Source organism: Lepidochelys olivacea (assembly GCF_965140295.1).
Source record: "Lepidochelys olivacea isolate rLepOli2 genome assembly, chromosome: 7".
NCBI lineage: Eukaryota > Metazoa > Chordata > Testudines > Cheloniidae > Lepidochelys > Lepidochelys olivacea.
The window spans coordinates 19,808,342-19,828,856 of NC_140417.1; the positions used below are offsets into that span (position 1 = coordinate 19,808,342).

The window sequence follows — 20,515 nt, forward strand, 5'->3', positions numbered from 1 at the left end:
CTTTAAATGAGAATCTGTGGTTTACTGCATTGTTTCTTATTTCATGATAGACACCAAAACCAACAAAATGAAAGTTGATAGTTCTCTAGGGTAAGTAAAACTGAGCCTGTTACTTACTGTTAGCCAGTACTTCCATGTGAGTTCAGAAATAATTTGTATCTATTTCTTGTCTTGATGTTAAAACTTAATTTACTGTGGGATTATGGGAGTGAGTTATAGCGCAGGTTGAACTTGCACAGACATAAAGAGGACCATGAATATTCTCTATTTTAAAGTTTTCAACTTGCAAAAAATGTAGATTTAAAACGAAGGAAGCAAAAGAAAGATAGCAACCTGGAAACAGTTCATATCCAGTGCGTATAGCCAGGTGGTTTGAAATACACTACTCAGCTTCTTGAAATAGAAACGGGCTGTTGGGAATGTAGAGAAATCTGAGAGTTTATTCCAAGTCCTCTTGATTGATTACTGCTATAATATGGTTGCTTTTTCCATGGCTTCAATCCACCTGAAAAAGAAAAAAATAGAGGAGCCAGATTTTATTTTGTGGATCAAGCCAACACATATGTTAAAACAAAGGGCTCAGAGAAGACTGTATTGCATATAATAGCTCTGTCTAAAGAAGAAATTTAGATGGGTGATTAGAACAGGGTCCTGAGAGCCAGGACTCCTAGATTTCACTCTCAGCTTTGCCACTGACCTACTGTGTAATCTTGTGAAAATTACGTGGGCTGTCTGAGGGTGGGTGTTGAGAGAGAGGAGACCCTGGAAACTGGGGGGAGGAGGGAGGGGAAACAAACCTCCATAACCACCCACTCTGCCGCCTGTATATTTTAAGTTTCAGAGTAACAGCCGTGTTAGTCTGTATTCGCAAAAAGAAAAGGAGTACTTGTGGCACCTTCGAGACTAACCAATTTATTAGAGCATAAGCTTTCGTGAGCTACAGCTCACTTCATCAGCTGTAGCTCACGAAAGCTTATGCTCTAATAAATTGGTTAGTCTCGAAGGTGCCACAAGTACTCCTTTTCTTTTTGTATATTTTAAGGCATCATTTTATCATTAGTTCCATGATTTTGTCATGCAGCACTAGTAACAAAGCATGTGAAATACAGAAAATGTTCATTAAAGATCAAATTATGAGTCAAATACAGTGGATTTATATGGCTATCCTTATAATGACATCTGACAGATTGCTACATGTTGATCTATGAATCTGAGCTTCTGCAGTTGCACCTATACAAAGAAGCAAAATCTCCATCTTGCCAAGATGGAGTAATTTCTACCTGATGCTTTAATGCCATCCAGGCAGTTGTATTATAATTGGCTCTAATTAGCATTTTTCAGTTTGATCTGTAGCTGAGTTGCGTTCAAAAGGAAAGGAAATGGGAAGAGGCATGTTAGAGTGAAGAGCGCTGCTCACACTTTGTTCCTTCATGGGTTAGTATGTAATTGCAATTCCATGCGCAGTACCTCTGTGCTGAATTGTTATCCTCCGCACGGAAGCTATAAAACAATGTTTGCTTGTGGTAAAGATGGAAAACTGCATCTGTACTTCCTTCCTCCTTTTCTGGGGCAACTGTGAAACCCAGCAAAGGCAGACTCTCTGTGGCGACTTTATCCTAAAATCAATGTGGAGGGGGAAACACACTTTAGAAGGAACACTTCAAAATAGGCTGCAGTCTACTTGGGGCAACGGATGTCTTTCCAGTATCTACAGTATCTGATTCCTGCTTCTTGATAGGGCTTCCAGGAGCTTCTGCAACAATAATATTAAAAATGAATAATCTGGTGCTGGATTGAAAATCCTAGAGAATTATGTTGTCCAGTTACTAGGTGCAGCCTTGGCAGCAGCAGTGGAAGTATCCTTCACACATTGCTCTTCCAAAACCCTGAACTCGGAGAACTGCCGCTGGGATGGAATTCTCCATATTCATTCAGCCCTGTTTAGACTACTAACAAGAGGTTCCAATTTAGTACCAGTGGTTTATGTGGCTCAGACTTAGTTCACCAATCTATGGGCCACTGAAGATCTGATGGGAACAATATCTGGTTACTATTATCTTTTGGCTAGGTTTGTATCAAGGGTAGAGGGATGAAAGATCCTATATGTTATTACCAGTCCCCTAAACCATTATTTACTGAGTGTCACCTGTGTTTGGTGGCATCCAGCTCTGGCTCCCGCTCCCTCCACAGCCCCCCACGGTTTTTTAACAGACTCATTTTCACTGTCTCACACCACATGCTTGCTTCTAATGACACCACTTTACAATTTATGAGCTGGTAATGCAATTCATTGTTAATTTACTCCCAAGAAACCTCCATGAATTTCACTTGCCAGAGAGTTTACTATACAAGTGGAATAAAGAAAAACAATAAGCCTTAATTGAGTTGCAGTTTAACTGTTACTGATGGCTGCAATTTTGGTCCCTATACCTCTATTAAGGTAATGTTGGGGTTTTGTTCTTTGTCTTTTTAGATTTTAGTTTTTCTGTTTAAGATATAGCCAAGGTGAAGCATACAATGCAGTTAGGCACCCACAGCTCTTTCACATCTCAGGAGGGGTTATCGCTAACACCATGTGCAACCTTTTAAGGACAGTGGAGGCGTCCACTCCATGAGGGGCAGGACTTCGTTCTCAGGGCCTGATTTTTCTGATGAGCTAAGCTCTGACAGCTCTAACTGTTGTCAGTGGGAGCTATCGGTTGCCTGCACCTCTGAAAATCAGACTCGAGATGTTTTATTTTAACTCTAGAGGAACTCTAGGCCAACAGATAAAACAGAAGAATGGGTGTCAACGTTACTATAGTTCTTATCCTTGATCTGCCCTGACTTGGTTTGTGACCTTGGTCAAGTAATGCAACCTCTTCATGTCTCAGCGTCATCTATTTATAGGGGATGATGATACTTCCCTACTTCTAATGGTACGAAAAGTGTAAAAGTTAATGTTTGCAAAGCACTTTGAATATTTAACATGCCAAGTGGTAGTACTACAGTCGCTTGTGCTCTGAGCCCTGTGTCTTTCGTTCAGCAAAAGTGGCCCTGTTTCAGGGCTTTCAGTTATGAAGCCCATTAGTCAGATCACCCTTGCATCTTCTTTTTCTACAATAGAGGTGCAGCTGGTGGCCACCCTTCCTTTTCACATGAAGGAGGGGCCTGCGGAGGCTGCTCAGATAAATATGGAGAATGGCATGCTTCCCCCTCTATTCTTCACCAGCTGCTCCTCCATATTGAAGTTCATAGCTGCAATCTATCCCATGGGCATATCCAGTCTACTCCGGTGAAATTGGGGCAGTCCTTTAGTTCCTGGAAAGCTGCCATTTTGAACTTTGATTGGACAAAGCTTGGGACTTCCTTTCTTTAGAAAGAACTCTTATTTATGTAACAGTCAGTTCTCAGCTACTGTCTCACAACATATAGGTACTGCACCAGAGAAAAGTCAAAGAGGATTTTAAGTCTTTATATATTGATCTGCAATAGCTTCCTGACAGATTAAACCAGGCCTCTTTTAACTGAAATTTTCAATCAGCATGAAATGTAACAAATGTACTGAGGAAAAGGAATTTGGAAAGCAGGCCAACCAGGGGTGAGGATGGGATGGGATTCCAGGCCTGGGACACCATAACATATTGAGGTGATATAATGCCACTGCATCAATACAAAGTATTTTCATAAAGAACTATTACACAAGAACTAGTACAGTGGTTCTCAAACTTTTGTACTGGTGACCCCTTTCACAGAGCAAGCCTCTGAGTGTGACCCCCCTCTTATAAATTAAAAACATTTGAATATATTTAACACCATTATAAATGCTGGAGGCAAAGAGGGGTTTGGAGTGGAGGCTGACGGCACGTGATCCCCGATGTAATAACCTTGCGACCCCCCTGGGGGGTCCTGACCCCCAATTTGAGAACCCTCGAACTAGCAGGTACACTTCTCAAATTGCATTTGTCACAGGTAAGGAGTGGGAAAATGAATTTGACAACAGGACTGGGAAATTCTGTCATATCAGGACAGGCAGTACCTCACTTGCTGTGTAAGTGTAGAGGACTTTGCCTTTGATAACAAACCAGAGCTTCTTCCAGTGCCTTTTGCCTCTCTTACACCTGCTGAGATAGCCACTGATAGAAGATCCCTCTCCTGAAGCTGCCACCTGCATAGGGGATAATCAAGGGATTCATGACATCAAATCCTTTTTCCCCTCCAAAGCAGAAAGCATGCCATAAACAAGGCCCATTTAAAAAAAAACTACACATATTCCTGTTTACTTAAGAATATAATCAAGGAGTGAATCAAAAATACTGAGATGGCATAAATCTGAGAGTAATGTAACACAAGAATGCTATTCTGCATAAGAGCATTGCAGTATTTATCTTAGGCCAAATACTGTTCTCACGGACACCAAAGAAGACCATTAAATCATTCTGGAAGCCAAGTCATTGAAGCCATTTGATTGTTACTAGTGCAGTTGAGGAACTGAATGGGTCTCCTTTTCCTTGTCTTGTTTTTATATATTCAAAGGTGCATGTTTCAAGAGGGGAAGGATAGTGTTATGTCTAAAGCAGAAGAGAGATGGATTCTGTTGGCTTGGCAATGGATTTGTGGTGTGAACTTGGGTAAGCCACCTCTCTATGGCTCAGTTTCATCTGTGAGTACTCCTTTCTTCAGTATTATTAAATAATTGCCGCCCTGGAGGGAGGGAAGGAGTGTTGAAACTTAATTCATTAGTGCTCGTAAAGATTTTTGAGATCCTTGGGTGAAAGGTGGTATATAACTGCAACATAGTATGCATGATTAATTATAATAATTCTGATACCTGAATAAAAGCAAAGAGTGAACTGAGGGAAGGGACTTGAAAATCAGCCTTTGATAACAAAGACACAATAGGGGAATTAACTGTATTTATACTATTGTTCTGGAGCATGAGAAAGTCCACCAGACCCCATGTAAGTCATCTGGGAATGGCTTTGGGATCAAGATTGTGATAGAAAGCTTCCTTTTAATAAATGTGTGCTGCCACCTTGTGGTTAAAGAGGCAATTTCTATTTTTCATAAATAAATGGAGCTGAAATGTTACTTCTCTAACTTGGTTAACCCTGATAGTCATGTTGGTTTCTGCAGTATCTTCCAGGAATGTTTTACATACTGTGTTTGTACAGTATCAGGGGGTAGCTGTGTTAGTCTGTATCCACAAAAACAACAAGGAGTCTGGTGGCACCTTTAAAGACTAACATTTATTTGGGCATAAGCTTTCATGTGGAAAAACACCACTTCTTCAGATGCAGAAGAAGTGGTGTTTTACCCACAAAAGCTTATGCCCAAATAAATCTGTTATTCTTCAAGGTGCCACTAGACTCGTTGTTGTTTTTGTGTTTGTACATTGATCCTTGTTTCAATTCATCACAAACAAAGTTAAGAGAGTCCTAGGAGAGTACCTTCCTTTCATGGAAGGTAATTACATGCACATCACAAGGTCCAGATCATGATCTCACTGCAATCAGTTAACTAAAGTTAAATTCCCAGGATAGGGCCCTACATGTTTAGTTGAGGAGACAGCATGGATAGTCAGAGGTTATTAATGTAGTCAGATTTTGAATCTGATGCTTAGTTCTAGAAGGGAAAACAATATATTTGGGTGAAATCATGGCCCCACTGAAGTCAGTGGGAGTTTTGTCATTGACTTCAGTGGGGTCAGGATTTCATCCATTTATTTCAGATAGGCCAGGATGAGCTACAGGCAACACAATTAAACAGCTGCATTCATCAATTGCTTTGAAAGGGCTAGCTTTTACTTTCCTCGTCCACAACTCTCACTGCCTGGATTCGAAGGTAGTGCGATTGAAATGCATGGGGCCACGCTGGAAATAAAGATTGGAGTAAGGCCACAGAACAGCTGGATGGCAGTGGTTTCTGGTCATTACCAAACTCCTGTATTCAAACTAGTGACTTCTGTAACCCATCATTCTGATGCTTCCTCTGAACTTGTTATTAGACCTTTAAAAAGCTTCTGGGGTTGATGTAGATGTTAAGATTTAATTTAAATATAGGGAAAATGAAGGTTAAAGGCTCAGCTGACTTGGTCTTAACAGGAAGCGGAAACTATAGTGACAGCATCCGATCTTGGAGTGTTTTGTATTTTGCCCTATTACACTGAGTAAAATGTAATCTCATGATACAGAGGACCTAGAGTGGGCTGATCCCGCAGCAAATAGAACAAATTATAAACAATGAGATTGAAAGCTACTGTAGTGCTAACGCACAGTCCCCTCAGGCTAGTTTCCTTGCCTTTTCTCAGGCAGCGTTGGTCCTACCTCCATAAGAGCAGAAGGGATCTTCTTTTGTTTCTTGAAGGATGAGTAGTGAATATTGTGGAAGACGGAGGAGAAGGCACTGCCTGAAAACCTGGATGAAGTTGGAGGGAAGCTCACACTTACTGGCCGCTCTACAATATTAGGAAAAATAGGAAGTAGGAAAGAATGGATTAACTGGTGCAAATCCTTAAGTTAAGTCTACAACAGGAGATTTTAAACTCCAGGCGAATGCAAATAGGGATAAGAAAATGCAATGCTGGCCCTAACCTATAGTTGCTTCATCTTCCTTTAGCTATTTTCTATCAAACTCCCCTTGTAAGGCTGGTTAGCAGAATTACTGTTCAATGAACTTTATGGCATGCCATGGTGGACGCATCCCCTACAAACACACACGGCTTGTATGGAAGATGACAAGGAAAATAATTGTTATGTTGTGTTCTCATACTTAATGACTGTTCAAGAGCATTGACTATGTGTCTCTGCCATCTGCTCACTCTACTTATTCTGATTGCTTCCTGGGGCACCTCCATGGCAAATAAATAGCTTCATTTTGGCGATGTTCTTTCAAGCCTGAACTTCTCTCCACTGTGTTTTGAGCACAGGAGACAATTTATTCCACCTCCAGGACATACCCTATCAACAAACCCTATAGCCCTATCAACAAAGACACTATTGTACCAGTCAGTACCATCACCTGAGTTACAGTTCTTCTGAGTCTCACCTGTGTCAATACATGTCACCTGGAAAACCTGAATGGAGCACAGCCCTGGGTCAGTACAGCCTTGAGTTGTCCCTTGGCTCAGACCACTATGACAGGGTCAGTGCATGTCTTCCTTCACTAAGCAATAACAGTGCATGTCCGCTATGCTGTTAAAGCTGATGTGTGGATCTCTTTAACCAAGCAGAAAATACTAAATTGCACCTGTCCCTAGTGCCCTAAGCCTAAGCCCTTAACGAAAAAGCTCTTGCCTATAAGTTGTCCATACATTTGACCTTAGCCCCTCACCATGGGAAATGCTAACTCCTTGCACTGAGGCAGATAGGTGTCAATAGCTTCTTTAATTTTAAGTAAGTGCTTTGCTTTCATTAGCACTTCATTGGAAATTACAGGGAAGCGCTGTTAGTTGTAAACAGGAAGATAGTACCACGTATTATTGCTTATTATTCTAGTTCATCAAGAAGTCACAGGAAGAATTTGAGGTTCCAGCTCGCTAAAAGCTTCTCACCCACCATGCAGTCTGCTATTTCCCCAGACCTTGCATTTGTATCACTCTTAATATAGCTCATACCTATATCTGAAGGAGAAATTCCTTCTAATGAAGCAGAACCTTCTCTCTTCATGTGCAGGTAGCATTTTTATTCCACTCCTCAAGGAATGAAGAGGACTCACCTCTCTTTCTCAGTTCTGAGTAGCAGCCATCACAGACTTTTGCTAGTCGGTCTTTGAGGTACGTCAGGGGATGCTTATTTCTTGAACAATTTCGACATATGATCTGCCACAGAAAAAATAGATATGTATCTATGTACATTTCTCCATACCAGTATACATTACCAAACAGATCCTCTGGGCTGGTTGGCAGGGTAGAGGCAGAATGGGCTAAATTTGGCTCTTGACTAGACCAGTATAAATAAGGATTACTCCCTTAACTTAATTGTAATTACTCTAGATTTCCATCATTGTAAACTCAGAGCAAAATTTAGCCTGGTACATTTAATTGCCACTTCATTGTTCTTCAGTTCTCACCTTTAAAATTCTTCTTTAGCATGATGTCTACAAAAATCTTGACAACGGTTAGGCTGCTGATGTGGCAAGACCACTGTCTGTCATGCTGACCAATATATAATCCCCTGCCGGTTTGTCAGTATTCATCTGTTGTGTCTTGTCTTATACTTAGAGTGTAAGTTCTTTGGCACAGAGACTGTCTTTTTGTTCTAAGAAAAGGAGTACTTGTGGCACCTTAGAGATTAATAACTTTATTAGAGCATAAGCTATCGTGAGCTACATCCATTTCATGCATCCGATGAAGTGAGCTGTAGCTCATGAAAGCTTATGCTCTAATAAATTTGTTAGTCTCTAAGGTGCCACAAGTCCTCTTTTTCTTTTTACGGATACAGACTAACACGGCTGCTACTCTGAAACCTGTCTTTTTGTTCTACGTTTACATGGCGCTTAGCACAATGAGGGCCTAGTCCATGACTGGGTGTCCTAGCTGCTACAATAATATAAAAATTAGTAAGCATAATTGTACAATAGTTTTATGGTCCTCTCCATGGGGATTATACATTCCCTGATATAAAAATTCATGCTGGCAATGGTACCACTAAACTGGAATTGATCATGCTGTTAATAGTATCATTTTCAGAAGTGGATTGGCATGTCATACTACCACTCTGCTGGCAGAGGCAGAGAAGTATTTTGTTTGTGAAATTGAAGAATCATTGAACTAGGATTAGACTTTTAGTGGGGCAGGATTTTAAAATTAAAATCCAGATTAAAACTGACATAGTGGAACATTAACTGAAATTGAAAGGTGGCAAATTTAAAACTGATAAAAAGAAATGCTTTTTCACACAAGGTATAAGTAGCCTGTGAAGCTCAATGCCAGAAACCATCACTGAGGCTAAGAGCTAAACTGGATTCAGAATAGGATTGGAGGCTTTATGTGGCTATCCAGACTTATAATAGAAAGAATTAACACAAGAACCAAGAACACTGAAAGGGATATAAACCTGCATGTTTCAGGGCATCAACCAACCATTAACTAATTGGGCTTAGGAGGAAATGATCTCTGGGGGCAGATTATCAAATAAGAGCCACTGCAGAGTTTCTTGTACTTTCCTCTGAAGTAGCTGGTGCTGGCCACTGTCAGAGACAGGATACTGGATTAGATGGACCACTGGTCTGATCCAGTCTGGCAGTTCCTGTGCATCACTCGCTTGTGAAGTGATTTAAGAACAATGGCCATAGAGAATAGGAGCTTTGTGCATCTACATTCCCAAAAGCTTTGCAGCTTTCCATATCTAAAATGTAAACCAGCAACTGGAAAACTGGTAGTCTGATTGCTGCATTGCCCCAGTGCTACTGGCATGTCCCATTTGAAAGCTCTGCTCGGCAATGTATGTCTCATGACCCTTTCATTAGGTTGAGTACCCAGTCTTTAGGAATTAGTTTGCCACTCAGCAGAATCTTAATATTGTTCCAACCAAAGTCACTAACCACTGAATGCTTAATTCTCATTTGCAAAGCTCTACTGGCAGTCTTTCTGAGGAGTCAGATTCTCCTCTCTGTACGCAGGTGCAATTGTGCTGAAGTCAGTGCAGTTGCAGCTAGTGTAATGAAGAGGAGAACTTGTCCCAGAGGCTTTCCCTACTGTTGATGAGTCTGAATGAAGCTGAATTTACGTGACACTTACCTTCCCACATGCATGGCAATGATGGCGTCTCAGAGTGAGGGTAAAATCACAGCCGCAGTTCATGCACATCATGACGTGGGACACAGGTACCAAAGTTGGAGGCCTCTCACCCAAGGATATTCCCAGCCTTTCCCTTAGCTTAAAACAGAAAGCGAAGAAATACCCAGACTTCCAAAGCATACCCAGTTCTGCTAATGCAACTCCCACCTTACCTGCAGCAACATCTGCTGAACTGCGCTCGCTTTTCCCCACCCCCATTTCTGCCAGTCCACCTCATTCTTGGCACACAATCCCTGTTCTTCAAGTTCTGGGCCCCTCTTTTATTCTGAAGGATCCCAAAGTGTTCCACAAACACTTTACACATAGCAGCACTGAGATGCAGTCAATTCTGGGGTGGAAGGTGATACCAACTAGTACACCGCATGTGATATAATAGCAGAGCCCCCATGTGCAGCTGGTGTAAATTGGTTCAGATCCACTGAAGTCAATGGAGCTGTACTGGTTTACACTAGGTGAGAATATAGCATCTATGTGCAATTTTGGCTGACACCACCTGGGCATATTCATATTCTTATTACGGTATTCATGAACACTTTAATATCCAGAAAGAGAAGATGGTTTTTAGGTCTCAATCAAAAAATCTCGCATCCCCTCCATAAGCTGCCTGGCACTCAATGTATCAACCTCAGAATGAAGAAGGCTACGTTGACTATTGTGCAGGCCACTATCTTTTGGGATGGTTTTATGACCAGTGGAAGGGGCTGTTTAGAAGTCACCAAACTCCTTTCACTTGTAACTCAGACCATGATTTGGACCCAGATCTCCACGGAAGACAGTGGAGTTACTCTGAATGAATGGGATCCAAATCTGGCCCACATTTTCTATCACTGTTCGGCACTCATAAACTCCTTTGCTGTTTACCCATATTTGCACACATCTGTTACCCCACCCAGGTAGGTTTGCTATGGAGAGAATTAGACTCATGCAGGAAGAAGGAAAAGAGAATTCAGCCTTAGCAAAACTCTTTTGGATCTGATTCTCCTCTCATGCTGGTGTAGACAGGAATAACTATTGAAGTCAATGGAGTTGCACCAGTATAAACTGACTGTTAGGTTTCAATCAGGCCCTTTTGCTGAGGGCTTTAGTGGTCGTGAGTTAATGATCCTTTGTGATAAAATTGTGACAAAAGGCTTACTGATGGCTAGTTTTGCTTTTTTACAGTCGTCTGCAAGGAATATACTTATTTTTGATAGCATCTAGGATGGTAGCCATACAGGGCTAAATCTGATTAGTGTTACTACATCAAAACTCCAATTGACTTAAATGAAACCCACAGTATGAAGTGGAATTGCAACGTTTAAAATTCCAGTAGTGGCCACAGCAGGCTGAATATTAAACACAAGTGCTGTGATGACCTTTGTCATTTAGCCCTAGCATGGTGATTTATATAAAAATAATTAGAATACTCTGCCATTAGGGACTTTTTCCTTTTCCTTTTTTTAACTATTCAGATGGCTTTGCATCCTCTTAGGCAATGCCAGGACTCATTCTTACCTCAATACTGTTGTGAAAGGTAGATGCATTGTGAGCTTTGTAGTCATCTGGAATGGTTCTGCTGATGCAGCTATACCACTCGTCCCTTTCAGAGCATGAACTGTGGAATGAAATACAGCAACACAATCAATGCCATGACCTGCAGTGACTGAATCAAGAAGCTTCTGGATCAAGGGAGAAGGCTCCAATCTACTGACATTTTGCTTCTCTCATGTTGAATTATTAATCATAGAATCACAGGGTTGGCAGGGACCTCAGGGGGTTATCTAGTTCAACCCCCTGCTCAAAGCAGGACCAATCCCCAATTTTTGCCCCAGATCCCTAAATGGCCCCCTCAAGGACTGAACTCACAACCCTGGGTTTAGCAGGCCAATGCTCAAACCACTGAGTTATCTCTCCCTCTCGCCCACATTAATTCTTTGGCTAAAAACAAAATTAAATGTTGGACTTCTGATATTTCTGATTGGATTGATACCTAGGATGCTTGAGACTTTATGAACATGACTGGGACGGCCAAAATGCAGTCTGGCCATTTCTGGCCCATGGATTTTCCAATGTGGCTCAAGGCCACTCTTACTGTAATGTGGAGATTCCAACGTAAACCACATGTGGCAGCATGCAATGCTGCTTCTTTCATCTCTGTGCTTGCCACTCAGAAAGCAAGAGAACTGCATTCCAGGGCATGTAGCCTCTGCCTGGGTTGCTCAGATCATGGTAAAGTATTGCATGTTGATACTTGTCACCTCTGTGTTAGCTGCTCAGGTAAAGAGGGAGAATTGCATGCTGGGACGGACAGACACACACACGCACGCACGACTGGTTTCAGTTTATTCCATTTCAGGCAAATTAGATACTGCCCTCAACATACTGGCAAGATGCCGATGTGACATTTTGTTAGGGAAATTTTGCATTCCCCTGGATTGGAGAAGCTATGGTGGGCCAGCCTATATTCCACCTTGGTCCCGAGGCCCACCGGGGATATCAGTTGGCGGCTCCTTCACGGAGCCGTGAGCACGGGTGTGTTCTTGGCACGGTTCACCTCTATCCCAGACACCTGCCCCTTTTGCGGTGTGAGTGAAACCCTGGCATACATATATCTGGAGTGTACCAGGCTGCAGTCCCTATTCCGGCTCCTCACCAATATTTTGTTACGTTTTTGGTTGCACTTTTCCCCTCACCTTCTTATTTATGCATTCCCTATCCGCAGCCCCACAAAGTCACGGGATCTCCTGGTCAACCTCCTCCTGGCCCTAGCTAAAATGGCCATCTATAAAAACAGCGTGAGGAAGTTGGCCGATGGAGTCTCCTGTGACTGTGGGGCATATTTCCGATCCTCGGTCTGTTCACGTATCCGAGCAGAGTTCCTCTGGGCGACGTCCACTGACTCCCTTGACGCCTTTGAGGAGCAGTGGGCGCTGTCGGGGGTTCTCTGCTTGGTGTCCCTGTCCAGTTCCCTTTGTTTGACCCTTTGACCACACTCCTGTCCCTGTTATTTCATTAATTGTCCCCCGTATTTATTTGGTGTCCAGGTCCTGTGGACCCCCTCTTAGGCTGGGGGGAGGGGGGGGAATATCCTTTAGCAGTGGATGGGCTTTGCCCGCCCACTTCCCGGATCCCAATAGGATTGGAGAAACTACAGAAAATACAATCCTGTGATTCTTTAAAGTGGCCACTAGATGTCACCCTTTCACCATCAAAACTAGCCAGTAGTGCATTTATCCGCCACTCCAGCTCTCCTGCCAATCTCCCAGGTCCTGGACTGAGATTCTGCTGATTCCAGAAATGAAACTTCGTGCGCAATGTGTGTTGTCTTGCATACACAAAATCCCCATTTAGCCACCTTCCCTGTGTCAGTTAGTTTTTCTGCAGGGATCAAAATTACTCACCGTCTCAGGCTGAGATAGGAGTAGCTGCTTGACTGGGGTGCACTGGTATACACCAGTGTGTGCAGGGAAGAATAACACTGTGCCAGGCTACGTGGCAGCTTTGTGTGTGAACCTCTCCCTGAATCCTGTCTGTACTATGGCTTCCCAGTTTGGACCACTCTTTCTAAATTCTATAAACATCTAATTAATTTCCAAAGCCAACAGGGAGGCCAACAGTTCCATGCAGGTTCAGGGTCAGGCAAAGGAATGCTGTATTTCATTCTCCATTGTAAATGGTGCCACGTTCCAGTTACATCAGATGTAAATTCCAAGTGTGAACGTGGATCAGAGCGTTCTGTCCTCCACAAGGTGTACCAGGCATTCACATTAAAGCTAAGCACTCTTCCCTCTAGGGCTCCCTGTAAAATTAGTAGTGGCATCAATGCCAGCTGCTGCTGAGCTGTGATTTCCTCTGATTGCACAAGAAGGCCAACAAACAAGACATATGAGAACAATTTGTCTTTTATAATCTTAAAAAACCAAACAAACAGGGAAGTACATGACTTGGTCAATGACCCCTGGCTTAGAATCCCTGCACCCTGTGAGCAAGCACTCATCTGTGAAAAACACCAGCCTCTGTAAAACTTAATGACCCTATTGGAACAAAGAGGGTCCAGGACAGGTGTATAATACACTCTGGTTTTGTATTAGTTGCTGCATGACAAAGAATTGCAATACTGTACATCACCTCATTGCCAAGATTTACAGGACTATTCAATCCCTTCCACTAGTCAAAGCCAACTCTGCTCCTTTCCCTCCCCCCCCCCAATTCCACCTCCAGTACAGATTTTATGGGAAATATGACTGGTTTGAATGGAAAGCATATTAAGCCTAAGATGCCTATAATTCCCAACCTACGAGCCCAGCAGTTCTCAAACTATGGAGGCACAGGAATGTGTCAAGGGAGGCGTGAGCTGTGTGCCTTTTTTTAAAAGAGCTCTGAGTGTCCATGCCCAGTGGCTGGGGCTTGGGGAGAAAGGCCATGCACACCCAGGAGGTGGGGGGAGAGGATAAAGGGGATAGCTGGAGCCCTGCCACCTGAGTTTGGGCTGTCTTCCACCCTCCCAATCCTCCACCAGGAGGCAGCCTGGGCTCAGGCCCTCCTTCCTCCCCTCTCTCCCAGGCTCTCACCTGGAAGTGGCAGGGTTTCAGCTGTCAGCCCGGGGTGGCAGCAGCAGCACAGAAGTAAAGGTGGCAATGGGGCGTTGAGTCTGCTGTGAAAAGTGATATTGACACAGACCACTTTTCACATTGCCACCCTTGCTTCTGCGCCGGGCCAGCAGCTGTTGCTCTCCGCTCCGCCTTCAGAGCTGGACAATGCTATGTGTACTTGTGTGGCCGGGGGGGGGGGCGGGGCTAAAAGACTACAGACACAAAGAAGGGGGACATAATCAAACACATTTGAAATGACTGTACGAGCCACATGAAGACTCACAGGTCTGTAGTTATGTCTCCAAAGGGTTAGTGGAAGTGGCACCAACATAGGTTAACCTCTTGAGCTGGGTAAATAATGGATTTGTCAGTTCCTTGGCAATTTTGAGAAGTCCCTAAAACATTTGTGTTGGGTCAAACAAAATGCTTTATTTCAACATTAAAACATTTTGTTTCAATTTGACCAATTTGTTAAGTGTTTGCATTTAAAAAATAAAATTAAAGGATTTGCACAAAATATTTCAATTTTTTTAAACAAACAATTTGGTGAAACTGACACAAAATTGAAAAATGTTTTGATGTTGCTTAATCTGCATTTTTCATCAAAAATTGTTGTGGATGAAAATTTCCCCCCAGCTCTATCAACCTCTCATTTGACACAAAATTCTAACCACTTGAGGTTCAAGACCTGGCTTTGAAAAAAAAAATATAAAAGCATGGTGTGAATTAAAGTCATTTTGGCAAGGACAGCTGATCAGGGATGATCTATCAATAAAAGCCTAATCTCCAACAGGCCCTTTTCACCTACTCTTCACTCCATTAAACATCTCTAGGCAATAATCACAGACTGTTATAGTGTCTAAGTGTGAGGATAACACATAGCTGCTGGCTTGTAAAATGAATTATGTCAATTGGCACTGACCTGATCCCAGTTAACTAGCTCACTGGTTGTATGAAGGATCAAAGGGATTTTTGCTGAAGTTTTGGAGGCTGTGAACAGCTCAGAGTGCACAACCCACAAACTTCTGTATTGCCACACTAGGCATCGGAAAAGATTTTTGGGGTCTAGCCAAGGTGACACATCATTTACTTTTACAGTAAGCTTAGTCTAACAGAAAACAGAAGGTCAAATGTCACTACACTGTCACTGACTGCAGGGGATATCTGTGCACCACAGAAACTGGCCTGGAATGGACAAGGTATGCATTCAAATTTGTTTGGTATGAAAATATGGGGATGGAATGATCCCATAGGATTGGAAGTGATTCAAAACTAATTTTTCATAAAGATTCTTGGTCTTTCAAATAATACTCCAGTTGCTCTTCTTAGAGCAGGACAGGCATGAATTCTAGTCTGTCCAAAGTGCAGTACAGTAATATTAACTTTTGGCTTTGCATTCAGCATGCATCCACAGTGTTTGTCAAGGTTATGCTTAGAGAAACAGCTCAGTAGGGCTTTCTCATGTAATTTCCTTGGTTAGAGTCTATTCAATATTGTTTGCATTTGTTAAGTTTCTCAGATTTGGAAATGATTTGATATAAATTTAAAAATGTGAAATTAATGTGTAATTAAATCAAGAATAGAGGATATTAGCAAGCAAATGGATATGACAGTTGTTTCTATGTTAAACACATCACCTTCATTCCCCTTGTTAAAAAGGGTATGCCAGATATTTAGATAGTTTGTTGTAATAACATGTTAAGGAGGGCCTTTGTAGCTCTCCATTTTCAATCCATGCAGACAGTTTTCCTAGAAGGTTGATATGCTGGCATCGAGAAAGCCACTGCCTTTGTCCATGTGGCTCAGGGCAGGTGGATGACCTACCCCAGGATTTATTACACTATAATTTGTGTTGCCACTTGAGGTCAAAAGGACTTTCTGTGTTTTTATCCCAGATGCCTTTTTCTATGATGTCTCAGAAAATAGAGTATTATTAGGAACAGACATAGTACCTGTGATCCAAGAGGTTGCCCTATTTGCATAGTCAGCCGCTAAAATAAGGAAAATGGCACAGTGATTATATATGGTTTATGTATTTTTAAATCTTTATTTACATGTATTTTTGTATTTTATAATTATGGATTTAATTTTCAGTTTTATTGTAATATACTTTTGTTTTCTCTCGATTGGCTTATGGCTAAGTCACTATTAATAAAAACTTGACTTGGTCTGGAATAGGATTCTGTTACTGATCATAATGCCACTGCAGCCTTTCTGTATCGTCGTACTGATTGACTGCATTCTCACTTGGCTTTCTGAGGGTATGTCAACACTGCAATTGAAGTGTGATTGCAACATGCATGAGTACCAATATCCAGGAAGCCGTGGCCACACAGGCTAGCTGCATGAATGAGTACCCAAGGTCCTGGGTGGGCTTGTACAGCTGCTTCATTGCTATCAGAACGTGAGCTAGCTAGATTAAAACTAGCATGGATATGTCTACATGTGCTGCAGTTCCTTCCCCTCAATGGCAGTGTAGACATAACCTTAATTAGTTTTCAGAGTAGCAGCCGTGTTAGTCTGTATCCGCAAAAAGAAAAGGAGTACTTGTGGCACCTTAGTCTCTAAGGTGCCACAAGTACTCCTTTCCTTTTAACCTTAATTAGGTTTCATATGGGTACCATCTGCTTACGATTGTCTCTGAAGAAGAGAATTCTGAAATGTGTGTAAAGGTATAGCAGCATCCAACTCTTCTTTGTAAGGGCTGCGTGCTCAGTACCATCACCTGCTCCCTGCAAGCCAAATAATTATGCTCTCTGAGTGGGACATTTTCAGTGGTAGATGCAAGTGCTTGACACTGCCATATTTTCATACAGCATTGCTGTATGAACCAGAACCACAGGTTCTGCTTATTATCATTTTAGTGCCTTTTCTGTGGTCTTGGTCTTTGCTGCTTATGCCATGTCCTCTGCTCCTCTATGTGTATTTCTTGCCTCATCCAAGTGCAAAGGCCTTAAGGGCTGGCAGCTGGTAACTGGACCTTGTTGGGGGCTTGTATCAACCCAGAAGCAATGGAAGACATGATACCTCAGTGAGGACCAAAGCCTCCTGGCATTCCCTAGTGCCCCGTGGAGTGCATCCATGGTGCCATCTTTTAGGAGAGTGTAGCATGTTCTCCCATCTGTGACTGGTCAGTTCTGCCAGCCAGAGCAGAGAGGAAGTGGAGCAATAGTCAGGCCTCCTCTCTGGCCCCTAGAGGTGACTTGTGCCCTAGGGTGTGTTATCAGGGACTTCACTTATGGTTGGCCCTTGAATGAACAGCACAAGGAGCGGGAGGCTCCTTGTACTTGTGGCTGGCCCCTGTGAAAGAGCACTATCTACCTCTAGTACCCAAAGGGCAACCTCTCTGCTTCAAGCCCTAATTTCACAATGACTCCCACAGGAGTCACTGCTCAGCCTTTAACAGAGCATCAGCTGCATGTCCGCACAAAAAGACCAATGGAGAATCCAGGCTAGGGTTTCCAAATTTCTATTTGCACAAAACTGAACACCCTTGCCCCATCCATTCTCTGAGGCCCACCCATTCTCCGAGGCCCCGCCTGCACTCACTCCATCTCCCCTCCCTCTGTCGCTCTCTCTCCCCACCCTCACTCACTCACTCACTCATTTTCACCGGGCTGGCTCAGGGGGTTGGGATGTGGGAAGGGGTGAGGGCTCCGGCTGGGGGTGCAGGCTCTGGGGTGGGGCCAGGGATGAGGGGTTTGGGGTGCAGGAGGGGGCTCCGGGCTGGGGCTGAGGGGTTCAGAGGGTGGGAGGGGGCTCTGGGCTCAGGCAGTGGGTTGGGATGCAGGGGTGTGTGAGGGCTCCATCTGGGGGTGCTGGCTCTGGGGTGGGGCTGGGGATGAGGGGTTGGAGTGTAGGAGGGTGCTCTTGGCTGGGACTGAGAGGTTCAGAGGATGGGAGGGAATCAGGGCTGGGGCAGGGGGTTGCGGTGTGGGAGGGTGTCAGGACTGCAGGCTCTGGGCAGCGCTTATTTGAGGCAGCTCCCGGAAGCAGTGGCATGTCCCCCCTCCAGCTCCTATGTGGAGGCACGGCCAGGCAGCTGGAGGGGAGACATGCTGCTGCTTCTGAGAACGGCGCAGAGCCACAGCAGGCAGGGAGCCTGCCTTAGCCCTGCTGTGCCACCAACTGGACTTTTAAGGGCCTGATCAGCATTGCTGACCAGAGCCACCAGGGTCCTGTTCGACTGGATGTTAATTCCAGGCACAGCTCCCAGTATGCTGCAAAGTAACTCTCTGCCTTGACACGTGGGCTTCATCTGCACTAGAACTTCTCTACACTAAGGCGGTTGGTGTCTAGTTATTTACTGTCCCAGCCAACACAAATCCATATACCACCTATTTTTTTAACTGACAGTGGGTAGCGCAGATGCATAGTTTGGACCCTCTGGGGCACTGGATGGGCATCCAATACTGATAATAAAAGTATCAAAAATGTTATTACTTAGTGTGAAAAGGTACCAAATTCAAGGGCTTTGGCAGGGTTCTGAGCGGTGGGCGCAGATGACATATGTTCCTTGTAAGAGAAGGATTTAGATTTCAAAGTGTGTTGAAAAGAAAACACCCTCCCAGTCTATTAGGTTGGTTCCAGTCTGCATGCCATTCGGGGAAGCCTGCTGTGCTTCCAGCCATACTGTAGGTGGAGACTTGAGATGGGAACTTCAGTTCTTAAAACGTTGATAACCCCATCAATATGATCAACTGTCACTGAGACTAAATTATTTTAATTTTAAACAATGTATCTGAAAATCATATACTTCCCCTTTTTTGTTGTTGTTCCTCTGCACCAAATTTGCAAGACATCTTTGGAATTAAAACCAAGAAGAACACGGTATACTCTATCCTCCAGCTCAGAAATTGATGTACAAATTCTTGCTGCTGTCAGCATGTGATCACAAGACACAACACCCTCCCTGATTGTGATCAGTACCAACTTTGTCCAAACTCATTAGGAAAATTCCTTTTAACAAAAAGACCTCATTACATCGTCGGTAAAGTTTAATTTCTGTTTTAAGTGTCATTTAAGTACTTTTAAATGCCTTTAAATCTATGGCGTGGAATTAGCTAATTACTATTTTTCATTAGCCCTTGGGTAACCCCAGTGATGTGAGCTGACAAGTCAAATTATAAAGGGGAGGTAGACAAAACTGGATTCTCAGTGTGACAGGGAAAAAGTTGTAAAAGATCAAGGAAGAAGGCTCAGACTGATTAGAAATGGATTTTCTACTCTGCTCAAATCTTATCAAGTGCTAAGTCCCAGCTTTTTACTCATTATAAGTGTTGAATTAGTTGTGTCTTATGAGTCTTACATTGAAATGAATGCCCTCTTTATAATCAAGCACTTGGCCATTATCTGTCACAATTGCATGGACTGAAATGGAGTTTAAAAACAGTGGGGCACCAATTAAGTCTTGGACAGTAGTTGGATTGGTCTAGAGATATAGCTAAAATAAACACCCTCTGCCATGGCTGGTATAAGACAATACCTTGCTGACAGGTTCAGGCAGTGTTCAGCATATTCAATCTTCAGGATGTTTTGGGCTTTTTCTGTCACTGGGCGGTTGACCTAGAAACAAATGACATGTAAATGAAGGACGAGTGATTTAAACCATCTATGGTCAGCACATGGTAAAACTCTTGATGCACAGGGATCTGTGAAGCTCCAACAGTTTGAGTGTTAACCATCAAAGTCTAGTACTCACAGTGTTCTCAGTCGCTAAGAGGCTAGTGGGGACAAGGTAGTGGGCAGCTCAGCACAATGTGACAACGGGGTGCAGGGTCAGTTGGGCTGATCGAGGTGGGTCCATATTATTGCCAATTTGAGGGGTGTTCCACATATAGATACTATGGTGATGTCTTGGATATAGAGACAGGTATAGCCAGAGTTTGTGTTTGGCCCATTATAAAGATAGGGGACAAAATGTGTATTAGGATTTAGATTTAAAACAATCCAAACTTAAGGGGTGTTCAGGTCTGATGCCCTGTTACCGCTGACAGGTCCCCAGTCTGGGCCTTCTTTCCTCTCAGCTGTGGCACCTTCTCGCAACTGTTTCCCTAGATGAACATCCTGATCTCATTCCATCTCAAATACAGAACCCACACCCAACCGCCAGCTCTCCAGCATGATTCCAAACTCAGCCTTCAACATGCCAGGTGGAATCCAGAAA

At 43.2% G+C, this 20,515-nt stretch overlaps 1 protein-coding gene across 3 annotated transcripts in view; it reads right to left on the minus strand.

The window, feature by feature from the left end:
- FGD5 (FYVE, RhoGEF and PH domain containing 5) overlaps nucleotides 1-20,515 on the minus strand; it is a 152,110-nt gene continuing 131,595 nt past the window's right edge. For all 3 annotated transcript variants that reach the window (XM_084633330.1, XM_084633329.1, XM_084633331.1), the window contains 8 exons: nucleotides 19,835-19,914; nucleotides 11,273-11,372; nucleotides 9,719-9,856; nucleotides 7,696-7,798; nucleotides 6,306-6,436; nucleotides 4,019-4,147; nucleotides 1,468-1,616; nucleotides 1-505 (listed from right to left, as the gene is read on the minus strand). In XM_084633330.1, coding sequence (XP_084489456.1) covers nucleotides 469-505; nucleotides 1,468-1,616; nucleotides 4,019-4,147; nucleotides 6,306-6,436; nucleotides 7,696-7,798; nucleotides 9,719-9,856; nucleotides 11,273-11,372; nucleotides 19,835-19,914 — 867 coding nt within the window. In that variant the 3' untranslated portion in view covers nucleotides 1-468. The remainder of the gene's footprint in view (nucleotides 506-1,467; nucleotides 1,617-4,018; nucleotides 4,148-6,305; nucleotides 6,437-7,695; nucleotides 7,799-9,718; nucleotides 9,857-11,272; nucleotides 11,373-19,834; nucleotides 19,915-20,515) is intronic.